Source organism: Lygodium microphyllum, chromosome 27, assembly GCF_053477565.2.
Source record: "Lygodium microphyllum isolate KBCC chromosome 27, Lygodium_microphyllum_v1.1.10, whole genome shotgun sequence".
NCBI lineage: Eukaryota > Viridiplantae > Streptophyta > Polypodiopsida > Schizaeales > Lygodiaceae > Lygodium > Lygodium microphyllum.
The window spans coordinates 107,043,550-107,059,757 of NC_141161.1; the positions used below are offsets into that span (position 1 = coordinate 107,043,550).

The window sequence follows — 16,208 nt, forward strand, 5'->3', positions numbered from 1 at the left end:
GCCCAGTTGACTCAGCCAAGGCTCTGGCTCTTTCTGATTTAGGTCGACTGTCTCTATTTTATGGGTACTAATCATAGAGCACGATAGTGCGAAAAACTGATTATATGCATCTGGTAGGCTGTCAAATGAACTCCTTTTTGCTTTGACATTATTAGAATTGACGCATGTGAAAACTTGAGAAACAAAGAAATCCTCAACGCAGAGGTAATCCTTAAATTGTGTGTTGCTGTACCTTCCAGAGTCTTTGGCAGAGGGTGAGTTATGACTGCAAACTAGTGGGGGTAGTGGGCATTCTTGTGTCACAGTCATTTCCAAGAGAAAAGATTTTGAGCATAAACCATTGACAAAAAATCATTGCAATAGAGCTGGAAAACAGTGCTTGGGTTATTTCACACTGTCAAAACCTGTGACGTTCATTACTTCTGTGATAAAATGCAACTTATTCTTTTGCAGGTCTTATCGAAATCCATGTTCCAATTGTAGACTTAGAGCATATGATCCATGACAAAAATAAGCTTTAGGATGGCACCATGGATCTTCCTTCCTTAAGTAAAAATATTCTTCTCATTAAAAACTCGATCCTATTAGGCCATTGCTTTGGCCATACCCTTATAAGCCACATTGAGCATTGTTAGTGCTCTCCGTTATGGACATATTCATATTACCAGGCAATCTAGGAATGAGTTTGATTAAAACCTTTCGGGCTTCTTCCTTGGTTACCATGGGCGTCTCCACCTCCAAAAAGGAAGCTAACCTCTATTCGTAACCTCGGGGGATGGGGGGACGACTCCCAGTGATTGCCGGGAGATGCTCAAAGCAAGTTTTGATGATCTCTGTGCATCGTCCTCAAGCATGTTACCTTCATTATCCTCAAATCAGGGCTATAAATTCCCACCGCGTTTCACCTTCAACGACTTGAAGTAGCTTGTGGGGGAGCAACCATTTGCCCTTCAGCTGCACTTTGGCAGCTTCAATTGTATGTCTCTCTTGCTACTCAGTGAATAATTTCTCAACTCCTTTGAGGGTCTTATGAAAAATCAAATCATTAGGGCAATCAGTAAGAGACAACAACAATGAATCTTGACATCTTGCATAGTTATACTCCGGTCTCCTTCGTTTCCTAGCATAGTCTTTACCATGCTTTTTGTACTTCAGTTATGGCGGATTTGCATTTGGTCCACCTCCCTATCCACTCTCCCTTGAGATGCTGTAAAAATCGCCCATCAGTTGGGAAGGATACATTGAGGCGAAGAGGCGGTGAGCCATTATTTACAGCATCCTTCAAACAGAATTCTAAAATTTCATTAAAAACTCTCTGGATCTCATGAAATCGTCCCATCTCTTCCTCTCTTGTACCAGTTGCCTCCCTTGACCATGTAATCCCTCACCCGCACGAAGGGTCATAACTGTATTTATTGTCATCCCTGACTGGAGACTTGCTCTGCTGATGGGCATAATGCGAACACAGTGATGTTGAGAGAGAGAGAGAGAGAGAGAGAGAGAGCATAATGCCCAAATTGCTTGATTTTCAAGCTCAGGATAAGAGTTTGAGTTATTTATGTACGTTTCTTAATAATGATTTTTCCAAACACTACTTATAATCCATGGTGTGCGAGTTGTCATCAATCATATAGTTGGCAAGAGGTAGAGGAAGAAGATTTTGGAGAGCTAATTCTTCACATGTAGGACATCAAGTTCCAAACTTGATGGTGATTCCAAAATGTTAGAATTGAGGAAGAAGATTTTGGAGAGTTAATGGTTCACATGTAGGACATCAGGTTCCAAACTTGATGGTGATTTCAAAATGTTAGAATTGAGGGTGATGAAATTGATGGCAACAAACTGGTGCTGCTACAAGTTTCGATGAAACTGATATATTCCAATAAGCATGAGGATTATATGTGTTATATAGTTCTATGAATATTTTTCATTGCCACTAACATGCTCATTTTTCATTGCCACTAACATGCTCAGTAAAATAATTACGTCCACTTCAATAAAATAATAATACTCTAATCTCATATCTCTATTCTCTTCAAAAGATGATCATTCAGACTCAAATGGCCAAAATGTTGAAACGTTTAATAAATATGTTAAAATAATCAAGATTAAATTGACAAGCAAAAGAAGTAAATAATGCTAGCCAAAACTTGCAAGGATAACACTAACAATGATCTAATATCTTATGTTGGGTAACATTATGCATAAAGTACTCGATGACAAGTTGCCAAATGGTGATACAACATTACTCTATGAAAGGTGAGCCCATTCTCCTTAGAAATGTCTTAGGTAAGGTCAGTCATTATCCCTCTCTTGTACCTAGGCCTTAAACAAAGAGGGGGTTTGGATTTAAGTGTGCATGTCCAAGCCACATGAGTTAAAGAAGGGTGCTCAATATATATCCTAGTAGTTCAAAAGTTGCACCTAAATTAGTGTGTTTCTCAAATCCGAACAAATGTATATTCCTTTTTCACTTTCAATCATCCACATCATTCCAATGGGGTGGAGAATATCCAATTTTAATAGTACAACGGATTTTGCCTCTCAACCCAACAAAATTTAATGTTTATCTCAATCAAAGCTTTGCATGCATTCTCTCTTAAGTTTGTGTGCCTTTACAACAAGTCATATTTTTAAGCTAGAGTCTTTTCAAGCACCATCTGCCATTAATGCATTCCAAGCTTGATGTTTTAAGCATAGAAAAAAAGGTCATCTAGATTAAAAAACGTCCAATAACTTGAGATCACAAACTCATCTAGTTTAGTAGTTCGGGTATACATCTCCTATTGGTGAAGAGAAAAAAAAAGGTACTTCTAGTCCAGTAGTTCTCTATATGGTATACATCTCCTATTGGTGAAGAAGAAAAAAGGCACTTCTAGAATGTGCATTAATCATTATAGAGATCTGAGCAAAGATTATCCAAGAGCCATTATCCCATCCCTACTATAAGTTGCTTGCTTAGTATATTAAAATAAGTTGTTTTCAGTAACATAGATCTAAAGTCCAAATATAATCAAGTTCACATGGCTCATAGGGATATTGACAAGGCTATTTCTAGGACTCAATTTGGCCATTGTGAATTCTGAGTTAGGCAATCCAGATTGACTAATGCATCAATAACATTTAGCTACATGATGAATCATATCTTCTTAAAATATCATAATTTTGTGGCTTTCCTCATAATTGATGATTTTTTACTCTTGTTGGTAAGTTTGAAAAGAGCATAAGTCTATCTCTTGTTTTCAAGTTGCTAAAGGAAAATGGATTGCATGAAAATCTTGATAAAAATAGGTTTTTCCAAAAAGTTGGGTCATGTTGTTTCTAAAACTGCTATCTTAATTGACCTGAAGAAGATAGAAGTTATCTTAAAATTTCCTAAACTTAAAATCACACATGAACTTCGTTATTAAGTATTTGTAGCTTTTATGTATTTACATATAATTTGTGCAAAAAGTTTCATTGAGTGCCTTACTGTTAACAATGCTTCTTGAAAGTTGTGTTGCCTTTCGTTGGCGACTCCGAATAATAAGCCTTTTGGCAAACTAAAATAGATATTAACACATGTATCTATTCCTCAATTGCTTGATCTAAAGATAGTGGTGTTACCAATTCTAGTGGTGTTGACATAGGTACTACAATTATGCAAGACAATCATTGAATTGCATTCAAGAGAAAAAAACTCAAGGAGTCTAAGCTATTTTGATATATATGATAAGGAACTTCTTGTAATACATGCATTGAAAAACTATATCGTGATTTTAGAATTCCTTATCAAAGAAGACAAGAAAAATATAATGAATGTCAACCTTTCCAACCTTCAATGGCTAAAAGGCACAACAAATGGGTGTCTTTCATCTAAATGTCTCACTCATTAATTTAGTATCGTCTAAAAAAGCTAACATAGTTGCGAATATAGTAAGTACATAGCCCAACATTAGTATTTTATTTGTTATTGCTATTTACTTGCTGATGCCATGAGAAGTAACTATATACATGATCCAAATTAACATTCTGTTTGTCATTGCTATTCACTTTCTAATTATAGAGAAGTAACTATATATATAATCCAAATTATTTTATGTTCAAAAAATGTTAAAATTATGGTTTTCTATATTTTGAGAAACATTTGTCTTTGTTCCATTTAGGAAAATGGTATTTTAGAAGAGATGCATCAACAGACTTTTGTGGGACAAAGGTATCGATGAATGTTTACACTTTTCTATTTTGAAATCTTAAGAATGTAGATAATTTTCTCTCTAAATGCATAGATTGGCAATGAGTCAAGCATCACCATGGATGTTAATACAAATTGCTGATACTTTTAGCAATTAACATCTTAGTGGATGTTATCACCAATTTTTCTACTATATTTACATGACAACATGGTTTAGACAATTGATGACAACTTCAATAAACAAGCTTACTTTATTACATGTAAGAAACATGAATTGGATCATATGTTATACATATTTTCAAAGACCAACAAACACCTACACCTTCTACAATCTATCTATTATAATGCACCTCACATCTCAACATGTAAAATACCTTTTGAAGTCTTGTAATTTGCCAGTAAGGATTCCAAGAGCAACTAGCATTCTCACTACAAATTGCGACCAATATTACTCTTAATACTTGTTATTCTTCATTATGCGAATATATTTTTTGGATATTGGATCCTTTAGCATTTTGATTATTTGAGCGAAAAGGATAATCACATTTCGTATCTAAGGACTACAAATTATTTTTGTGCCATAAGCTATTATCAATATTTTTCTATCTAAGTTCGTCACTATTTGTATCTAATAACTATAAATTTTATTTATGCCATAGGCTATGATTTTTAGGTCACCAATGACCTAAATAAACAAAGGAAGCTCTATTATTTGTCTATCCATTTTGAGAAACATTAAAACACAAGTGCAAGCATGAGGGTTGTGAACCTCTCAAGCAATCTTTCTTACTTTCTTGCAATTTCTCTTGGTACTAATAATTTGCAATATAATACTACCAATCATACTAACCCATTGTATTATTGGTAGTGAATTAACTCTTTGGGATTTCCAAAGAGTAACTCAAAACAATTTGGATGTAGCATTACTCTAGTTTTTGTGTTACTTTTTTAATTATCATTGGAGAATTTTGCATTAAGCAATTTGTGGTTAGTGCTACTATCATAAAAGAGTAATTTGAAAATAGTAATATTCTCTCTACATTTACACCTAGTGTGTTTTTTTTGCTTGTTGATTCATTTATGATTATATTCATATATTTATTTAAACTTTAATAGTCCAAATTTAGCATAAATGGTAATCTTTAATGAGCATACACATGAATATAATTTTTTTTTATTTTTTTCAAGTCTATATGTACTTTTGCTAGCATATTACTAGCAAAATAGAATTATTTGGGATTGCTTATTTTCAATATTCAAAGATCATCACATTTTGTATGAAGAGATCTCTTTCAACTTTATGCCTTGGGCCACAGTTAATATTTGCTAAGATTGAGTAACGACCTTAAAAAGGAAAGCAAGCTCTATCATTGATTCATCTATTTCAAGAAATATCAATTTACGAGTAGTTTATGTTATCCATTTTCTTTCTTGCTTTCTTCTAATTTGTTTGCATTAGTGATTTGGGATTAGCAAAAGAGCTCAAGTATCCCAACATCAATTCCAATACAATGGTCTTCATATTCTAACTGTTGTATCCTTGATGCATATTTGTAGATATCATGGGCTTACAAAGATGTCCCTCGTGTATATATAACGTGCATTTCTAAGCATTACAGGCTTATAAGGATTGTGCCAAAGTGATTGTTTAAGAGAGTGAGCACATGTTTTTCAAAGTAATGCATGAGGAATTAGTGGAGACGATAGTCCCGTTACATTATCATCTTTATAAGACTTGGGATGTCTATCTTTCACGTAACATACATGCACATACCATGATTTTGCAGCATCCTCAACTTGATATACTAGTCTTGGATCAACTAATATGCTACACAACAAAGCCAATAATACTTAAGATCTCTATAATTTATCAATATTGATACTCCAAGCTATGTAAGCTAAAATCACTGCCCTATAGATCTCTATAATTTATCATCAATATTGATCAACACGCTCTTTGTTGTAAGCATCTGTTAAGGCCAAAAAGTTAAAAACGAATTCAACATCTAACAAATCTCACAAGCCAATCCTCAAGTTTGGTCAATGCTTTCATCAGCATCCTCATAACACTGGTATACTTACATTAATTTAACAAACATGTCGGCAAATTTGTGACTAGTTCATTCAGATGCCTAGGCAGACTTGCATTGAGGCTGTGTCCTTGCATCCAACACTAAATTATAGCTACTCCCAACACCTTCAACGTAAGTATTACATCTCCAATGTTCCACATGTCTCCCCGACCACTACTGGGCCATGACATGGTCTCTCCAAACACCAAATGAAAGAAATGTATCAATAGCATGAAGGCACGTGATCCAGCAAATGCTGTCACATTAGACCTGCTAATAACAGGCCTCTCAAGAAGATAGCTCAAAAATATCCAAGTGCAGTGCAGCCATTTGCATCTTCTCCTGGTTCCAACGGCAATTCAGTGAAGGATTTTGACATCACAGCATTGCCCCCAATGTGCGTGTTTAATTACTGCTAACATAGGATAGCAATGTTCCGGGTCATAGTTTTTCCATATGGAATTTTCTGCTAACAAGAGACTCTGATGTATCTGCCAGATGGTGTCATTATACTGCTCCAAAAGTTCTACATGTAGTGACAACCCTTGAGCTGCTTGTAAGAAAAGACTCAAACTTCTGTTTCTTTTGGGATTGAATAACAACGCCCGAGCTTCTATCGATCTTTTCAAGAGGCACTTTATAGTATGTGCCAAATCTGCATGTGATGACTCAAAGAAAGTACTGCAAATGCAAACATCCCCTAGGGATTCATTTGTGAAAACAAGAATGAAACCAGACCAACAATGAAGAATGTGTCTTACCAATCAGCTGCAATCACGATATCGAACTGACCAACTGAAAATGACTGTTCTTGGCCCCAGCGCAGAGTGCATGCATGCACACACGTCTCTCCAAATGTTACTGAATTTTTTCTAATATTGTGTTCAACATCTGTGCTATTTAAGTCAACAGATAATTACATGAAGCATGTCTCAAACAAAGCCAATTTCTTTAAATTACTTCTGTCAGGCCATGCACTTAACAAATCGAGAGTCCACATCAATAAAAAACGTTCTTCTTGAGGGCTATTCCCTTGGACCTGTCACTTACAAGAGAGAGACTTCTATGTTTGCCCAACCAAAGACAGGAGGGATGAGAAATCTTATTGCATATATGCTATCATTGATTTATTTGAGGCCATCCTACAAACTTAAAACCCCTACTCAGCTCGTCTTAATGCCTATCAATTGAAGGCTTTCCCAAGATAATTAACCCTATAGACATCATATTGATGCCTGCTACTGATAAGTCAATCCATGTGAGGTATAGACTCAAATGATCTGCTATCATCAAAGTCATGATAAGTATGACTTGGGGCTCAATAGCCTCAAGCAAAGCCATGGCTTTGCTCTATGAAGTCCACATGAACCCTTCTTTTCAGGATCGGACCTAGCTAGGCATGGGAGCATCCACACGACTCCACCTTCCTCAAAATTACTTTTATTGTTGGGTTCACCCAAGACTTCCCTCAAGCACCATAGTCACAATTACTCCAGCAGAGGTGGTTACACCATGTGCAAAAGCGGTATTCCAGTCAAGCCCACGTCTCAAATGGGTGTCCTGAAGCCATTTGAGAGATAAATATAGTAGGAGCAGATTTGTAGTTTGTGCGAGTACTCTTGCGGTCTAGCTCTAGTTGAACTTTGCCTTGGCTTTAGCAGGCTAGCCTACCTATGGTTGCATCTAGACTACATACTTTATATTCTGCCTTTGGCTTTCATTTCATTTGAGTCACTAGTTCACTCTTCGTTTTTTTCTCTCTCTCCGTTCATTTGAGTCGAGTACATCATCACTCTAGTTGTAGAGTTCACTTGTCCTTGTAAGAGCCACGTATAATGTCATATGCTTAAAAGTTCAGGACTCTCTTATTTCTGTGACTAAGCATTTCAAGAATATGGCAAGAACGAAAGATTGAGGCTGAAGATAAGTATTACTCAGAAATAAATTATAGCAATAAATGCATAAAACATATAGAGCTGAATTAAGGGTTCAAGATGCCCCCCCACCCCCAGCTCAGCTAAAAAAGGTGCATTACACATTAAAACTTCATTAGCTCATTAAACAGCCCCAAAACTCAAATGTGCGTTTCAATGTTCCATGAGTAAACTCCCCCTGTTTCGGTTGGTTCCATCCCTATAAATAGTGTGTGCTAGGTTACTTGCATCCCTTGTCATCACTTCTACTCCAGTTGCTTCCCTTGCACCTGGTCTTCATTATCACACAGCTGCCAGCTCATTCCCTGCTGCTGCCCAGTCTTCTCCAGCAGCTTCCATGGACATCCTTCAGCTGCCCTTCCATCTACAGTGAACTGTGTTTGTCTCCAGCCTGCTGCTGTGGTCATCCTCGGCTATTGCCAGCCCTCCTAGAGACTCATGCTGGCTGTGTCTTGCCCCAGCTTGCTGACATCATCATCCTCTGCATCAGTATGATCTGATCAGCCTGCGTTTTTCTGTTTACAGCTGGCACGCAACTGCCGGTCACATACTGCATCTGTCACGGACAGCCTCCTCAACATCTTCAGCACATGTTCTACCTTCTCCAGCTGCTGCCTTGCTGATCTGCAATCAGGGGATAGCTGTGTTTTGCACCAGATCAGGTTCTACTGGTGTCCCTTGCTCCTAGTAGACCATCCTGCTCCAATTACACCTCTCTAGGCTGTGTCTTTGCTACCTGCCCACTCTTGCATCAGATTCAGCTTGTATTGGTAGTTTTTGGACTTGGGATCTGTAGGCACCATGCTTCAACATCTTCCTCAGCCCACTTCCACAAGAGCCATCCGCTGTTGGAAAAATTTTCCCTTGAGCATTGTGTACACAATTGTTCATTTATTAATACATTATTCAGCACTTTTCATTCATTCAGTTACCTTCATTCTTGTGTTTTGCATTTTTGTGTTAGTGTTTGAGTTTACTATGCTTCAATTGTGGTTGTACACTTCGTGTTTTCTTTCGCAAACCCTTGTGTATCTCCACACCCCTCAAACCAAAAAAAAAGAACCTCCAAAAGGAAGCGTTTCTACTCAACCAAAGTCCCTTGGGATTGAGCTTAATTATAGACAACTTAAGAGTAAGGAGAAGTATTTCCCAAGGTCACAAGAGCATGCAAAATATCTACACATGCATCACATGCAAAACAATAGAGAGGAAAAATCAGGCTTTCTTCATAGTTGATAAATAGTGTCTTGGCATGACTTCTTTCACAATCCAAAAGTGGAAATGCTTCGCAAAAGAGCTGAAAATGAATTTATGGGTTGCTCGTCTTTAAAACAGTGGTGAGAGAAGAGGGAAATTGAGAGACTAAATGATGAAGATGTGGAAGATGAGAGAGGGAGATGGCTCTGACCAATTGTGGAAAGATATCTGCTTGCTATAGACAAGATGATAGCGAAGAAACTCCATGTAAAATGACAAAAATATAGGAAAAGGTAGCCACAATAAAGAGGCAAAGTAGAGTAGCATGGAACCCATGTCCAGCTACATATTATGAAGTGGAACAAGTGAAGTGACACTTGGAAGCTTCAATGAGAAGTGTCTTAACTCCTAGCACTTGTCTCTTTATAGATTTCCTTCTTTGCTTGAAAGTTGTCAAGAATAGAAATATCCAAATTTAGTAAATCTTTTAGGACACAAACTCAAATATTTTTCAAACATCGTCCCTATTTTTAGGATAAGCATATTACGTCAATTGTGTAGTGACTGGTCATGCACTAAGATCGAGATAGTAGGTGTTCATTGTGCGAGAGACAAAGAGAGTGAGAGAGAGCAGAGTAGAGAGTGTGCACATTTGTAAGTACAATGATGAGTGTGTTCCTCTAGGTTTTTAGATAGATATATATATATATGTGTAAGTACTAGTGCTAAGGGTATGTTCACACCCGAGCACATTTAAAGGCACGAGGCCTTTATTCCCAACAACCTCCCAGCTAAAGGCAATGTGCCTTAAGATTAGAAAATAATCAGCTAAGTCTAGGTATGTACAAAGCCAAAATACATAAATCTTTCCAACTCCCATCATCTGTCGGCAATGAGCAAACCGCTCTGCTAGAAGACCCTTCATGAGAATGTCTGCAGGGTTATCATCTGTATGCACTTTGACAAGCTCAATGCTCTTGCTATCAAGTACATCTCTAATGAAGTGGTACTTCACCTGTATGTGCTTTGTCTTTGCATAAAAGACAGGACTCTGTGCTAGCATGATAGCACTCTGACTATCACAATGGAGAACACGTAACTCTGTGATGCCAAGCTCTCCCACTAGACGTGAAAGCCATAAAGCCTCCTTGCATGCCTCAGTGGCAGCCACATACTTTGCCTCTGTAGTAGACAATGCAACACACTTTTGTAGCCTGGAGATCCAAGAGACAGCTCCTCCTGTGAAAACAAACACATACCCAAAAGTGGACTTTCTGCATTCCGCATGACTAGCATAGTCTGCATCCATAAACCCAACAACAAATGCCTTCTGCTTCCCAAAGCAAATGCACAACTCCTTTGTGCCTTCGAGGTATCTCATAATACCTTTCATTGCATCCCAATGCTTATTGCCACTGGTTGCCACGTATCTCCTAACCACTCCCACTGCAAAGGCAATGTCAGGACGTGTAGCAACCATAGCATACATCAAACTGCCAACAACTGAAGCATATGGTATCTTGGCCATTTCAGCCTTCTCATCATCAGATATAGGGTTGTTCTCTGCACTGAGTTTCACATATGAAGGCAATGGAATCCCAATTGTTTTTTCCCCCTCCATATTAAAATGATGCAAAACCTTGGAGATATACTCCTGCTGAGATAGATAGAGTAAGCCTGTCGACCTATCTCTAAGTATTCACATGCCAAGAATGTGATTTGCAGCACCAAGATCCTTCATGTCAAAGCTACCATGAAGACTTTGCTTCAGTGAGTTCAAGGCATGAGTACCCCTGCCAGCAATTAGTATGTCATTAACATACAGAACCAAGATAATCAGGCTACTATCAACTGCCTTCTTGGTGTACAAGCAGTGATCCACTTGACTTCTATGGAAACCTTGAGACTGCATAAATGTATCAAACTTATGATACCATTCCCTGGGTGCTTGTTTCAACACATACAAACTCCTTTTGAGTTTACATACCATCTTTTCTTTCCCTTTTTCCACAAATCCTTCAGGTTGCTACATATATATGTCTTTATCCACATCACCATGTAAAAATGCAGTCTTTACATCCATCTGTACGAGTTCCATATCTTCAACTGCAACCAAGCCCAAAATGGTTCTCAATGTAGTCATCTTGACTATAGGAGAGAAAATCTCAACAAAGTCAATTCCATGCTCTTGCTTGTACCCCTTTGCAACCAATCTTGCTTTGTACTTTGGTGAGAAACCAGAAGTGACCATCTTGTAAACCCATTTGCATGGAAGTGTTTTCTGCCCTTTAGGCAACTGCATCAAGTCCCAAGTGCCATTTTTCTCTAGAGATTCCATCTCTGACAACATGGCTTTATACCATTTCTTGCTGTCCTATTTGTCCATTACTTCCTTGAAGCAAGACGGTTCACCACAGTTTGCCAACATAACATAATCAATCACATAATTTGTACCACGAACAACTCTATCAAGTTGTCTAGTAGCCCTAGACGATCTCCTAACCCAATGATCATTGTTTGCTGGCTGTTCCTGCAAATTTCCATTTTCAGCATGCTGTCCTGGCATTTCAACTTGCAAATCAGCATTAACAGCTTGTTGTCCTGGCTGTTCCTGCACATGTAGTGGCTCATTATCATGGGCAATAGCTGGCTGATCATTTTCAACATCATTTTCTGCATTTACAGGTTCATTTACAACAAGTATTTGCTGCTCTATGCGGGCACATTTTGCTATCAAAAGGTATTTCTTCCAGGAATACAACCCTACAGACCTCCTCAGTCTTTTTGGGATGTTTATGCATGCGATCTTCTCAGAAGATAACATCATTGCTGTGTATTACTTTCCTTTTCTCGGTATCCCATAATCTATACCCCATTGCACCCTCGTCACCATATCCTAAGAAAATGCATTTACAAGACTTTGGCTCAAGTTTGTTGTGTTTTTCTTTACGAATGTGCACAAAAGCCTCGCAACCAAACACTTTCAAATGAGCATATGAAGGTGGCTTGCCTGACCATGCTTCTTGGGAAACTCCCCTCCCAAAGACCTGTTTGGTGACTGATTAATTAAGTGAACGGCTGTCATAACAACCTCTGCCCAAAAACCATGGGGTAATGCAGCATGAGACAGCATCGTACGGACCTTATCCTGTATGGTCTAATTCATACGCTCTGCAACTCCATTTTGGGGTGGATTATGAGGGATAGTGAGCTCCCTCTTTATCCCTTTGTTGTCACAAAATACCTGAAAGGCCTTGGACACATATTTCCCACCATTATCAGAGCAAAGACACTTAAGTGTCTTATCTGTCTCATTTTCAACCAATACCAAGAATTTTTTAAACTTGTCGAGCACTTCATTCTTGCTACGAATAGGATAAACCCATACCTTTCGTGTAGCATCATCGACAAAGTGACAAAATATTTCTTTCCCTCTAAAGATAATCCTGGCATTTGATATATATATGAATGTACTAACTCTAGAGGATAAGATTTCAACAAAAGAGACTTTTTATAAGATGTTTGTGCATGTTTGCCATAAATACAATGATCACAATGCTCAAAATCAACATAACAAAGACAAGGCAAGTAACCCAAATGAGAAAGCACTTTCATTTATGTTTGACTCATGTGTCCCAACCGGCCATGCCACAAAGAAACACTTGGCTGCTCGGTCACGGCAACAACATGGTCACGTACACTAGATACATGAAGTGGATACAAAGTATCACTCTTGCACCCTCTTGCAATCACTCTAGATCCCTTACAGATCTTCCATTTTCCATCACCAAAGGTGGTATGAAAACCATCATCATCTAGCTACCCTGTGCTAATCAAGCTCTTCTTGAGCTGAGGTACATGCCGTACATGCTAAAGTGTAAAGATAGAGCCATGCTGAAATTGCAACTGCACACTGCCAATACCTGCAATGTTACATGGATAGTTGTCCCCAAGATGGACAACACCATGTCGACCCCCTGTATAATCAGAGAACCACTCACGATGAGAGGTGACATGAAAAGAAGCACTTAAATCGAGAATCCAAATATGCATGTCATCATTTGTATCTACAAGTAAAGCATGTGCACCAAAGTGTGAAGAGACAAAGAGTATGTCACTCCCACTATCACTCTCATGAGTGACTACATTCACCTCTTCAATTTTGACACTGCTTTTCTTAGACTGACTGTCTCTCTTTTCTTCCTTTCTATCATTTGTCTTTTTGTCCTTTCCTTTCTCTTTCTTCCATTTGTAGCAGTCATGTTTAAAGTGACCCTCTTGCTACAATGATTGCATTCAACATCTTTGCCATGTGATTTACTGTGTCCCTTGCTATCATATTTGCCTTTTTACTGTGATCTACCCCTAGTATTCAAAGCACTGGAAGACTTACTAGATGCATTGTTTTGCCGATTCATTCTTCCATGAGTAGAGCACTCTCTACATCAACATACAAAAGAATCGCATTAGAATTGCTCATAGCAGTCTTGAATGTATCCCAACTCTCTGGTAGAGTGCAAAGCAAGAAAGTAGCCTTAAATTCTTCATCAATTATGAACTTCAAGGCAACCACCTGGCTAAAAATAGAGTTAAACTCACTCAAGTGAGTAGATATTGTTGTACCCTCTTTCATACGCAAATCCATAAGCTTTTTCAGCCAATACACTTTGCTTGCAAGACTCATTTGTACATACGGTTCTTCCAGTCGAGTCCATATAGCATATGCAGAATCCAAACCTTCAATGTTAAACAACAAGGCATAAAAAATCAATAGCTCAATGGTCCAGCATGCAAGCTCATTTAACTCATCCCAATTCTTCCTATTCCATGTCCGCGAGCTTTGCCCCTTTGGTTTTAATCGGCTTTGCCTGCTTATTTTGTAACAGAATATTGTAGCACTGCTTTTGCCAAACTGCAAAGTTATGTGCTTCTTCAAGCTTCTTCATGTGCATGAGATTACTGTTGTTATTGTTGCGAGCCATGATTTTCAGCCCAAATGTGACAAAAAAATCAGCAAATGCAGGCCCAAAACTGTCACCCAAGTGACTAAGGTACAAACAAGTATCAACCAGCAATAAATGACCAAGTAGAAGCACAGATTTCAGATCTGTAATTAAATTTTCAGAAGCTCCAAACCATGTGCTACAGCATTCCACAACTGATTACAGCTGTTCCAAGGGCATATGCATCACATTACATGAGAAATCCCAAAATTTTAGCTGCAATTTCTGTTGTTTATGTACCCATGGGCATAAAATTTGACACGAATGGTCAAAAGCCCCAAAATTTTTGTGCTCAAAGCATCAACCACATATCTGCATTTTCTTTGTCGTGCACAGAACAAGCCAATTTTGCCAAAATAGAGCAATTTCAGCAAAACCCCCAAATTTTACCAAGTGTTGATGTCCAAATTGCGTGGAATTCAACTTGCATGTACATAAAATGACCAAATGCTGCACAGATTTTTCCTAAACTGCAAAAGCCCCAAATTGCACAGGGTCCAATGTGTATCAATGTCGAGAAATTGGGTAAATTTCAGCCCAATTTGTGCATGTACATGAAAAGCCCCAAATGTCGGGGACAAAATGTCACAAATTCCTGCAATTTCTAAGACAAATATCACTATTGCATCTTGCTCGCACCAAATTTGGGCAAATTCCCCAAATTTTCCAAGTCATGCGTGCACTAATTTGAGTGAAATTGAAAGAATTTCACTAAAATGTGAAAAAGCCCTGAAATTCCTAGGCAAATATGCACCAACTTTGCAATTTCAGAATCAAATTGTCTTGTCCTGCATCACAATCCCCAAATCCGGGAAAAGCCCCAACTTTCTAGGTGCAAAGTCGCACAAATCTAACCTTTTGTGCTTGCGCGCGTGAACCATGGTTAGAGGAAGGAGTTTGAATAAAGATTTTTAAAAGAAAAAAAGTTGAATGATAGGTCCGTTGACCCGTCAAGCTTGTCCTCACTTTGCTGAACCCGTCCTCGTCGCACGCAGTGGTTGTGCTGGCTTGGTTGCGTTGGTCACGTCTGCACGGTGGTTGCCCTGTCCCGTCCTTGGAATGTCTTGCTGGTCTAGTCCGTCGCGCACCAACAACCGTCGCCCCACTACCAGCTGCCGTCAATGAGCCCGTGAGCCCTGCTGGTCCATGCCTTCATCGCCAACCTGCCACACCTACAGCTCCTGGCAGTCGCGTGCAGTCACCTTTGTCGTCAGCACTGTAGTCATCATGTACATCTAGTTGCCTATTGTTTGTCAGTTGGAGCTTGGCCCTATCGCACTCTCCACAGCCCACCTTCTGCAGCACACGACCTATTCAATGGCTGCTTGCACGACCTATCGCCCACGAACACGACCTGAGATTGCTTGTCAGCTCCTGCTTGAACTCTAAGAAGTACGAATACCTCAACCGTAGCTCGACCGTGACAACTCTTGCTCGTGGAGTCCACTTGGGACTCCTGCAACACTTGAGCTGTCTCTTGCCCGCTCTGATACCAGTTTGTAGTGATGGGTCAAGCACTAAGATCGAGACAGTAGGTGTTCGTTGTGCGGAGAGACAGAGAGAGTGAGAGAGAGCAGAGAGTGTACGCTTGTAGGTACAATGACGAGTGTGTACCTCTAGGTTTTTAGATATATGTATGTGTGTGTGTGTGTGTGTGTAAGTACAAGTGCTAAGGGCGTGTTCACACCCGAGCACATTTAAAGGCATGAGATCTTTATTCCCAAAAAATTTGAGACTCCTACAATTTAAAGACCCCCATTTAGAAGTGGTCATATCACAAGTTTATAGGTACCCACAACCTAATATATGGGCACTCTCTTTATTCTTT

The 16,208-nt window shown here is 38.8% G+C and overlaps 1 protein-coding gene across 8 annotated transcripts in view; it reads right to left on the bottom strand.

The window, feature by feature from the left end:
- Positions 1-6,110: 6,110 nt before the first annotated feature.
- The window catches only part of LOC148012691 (S-adenosyl-L-methionine-dependent methyltransferases superfamily protein), a 67,193-nt gene continuing 57,095 nt past the window's right edge, over positions 6,111-16,208 (bottom strand). For 3 of the 8 annotated variants that reach the window (XR_015689170.1, XR_015689171.1, XM_087669820.1), the window contains one exon: positions 8,171-9,025. Coding sequence is in view for 5 of the 8 variants with exons in the window: in XM_087669820.1 (XP_087525946.1) it covers positions 8,999-9,025 (27 nt within the window). In the remaining 3 variants the exon portion in view is untranslated. Of the gene's footprint in view, positions 6,928-7,007; positions 7,138-8,170; positions 9,026-9,112; positions 10,999-16,208 lie in introns of those variants that run through there. The other 5 variants (XM_087669816.1, XM_087669819.1, XR_015689169.1 and 2 more) reach the window with 5 other exon arrangements.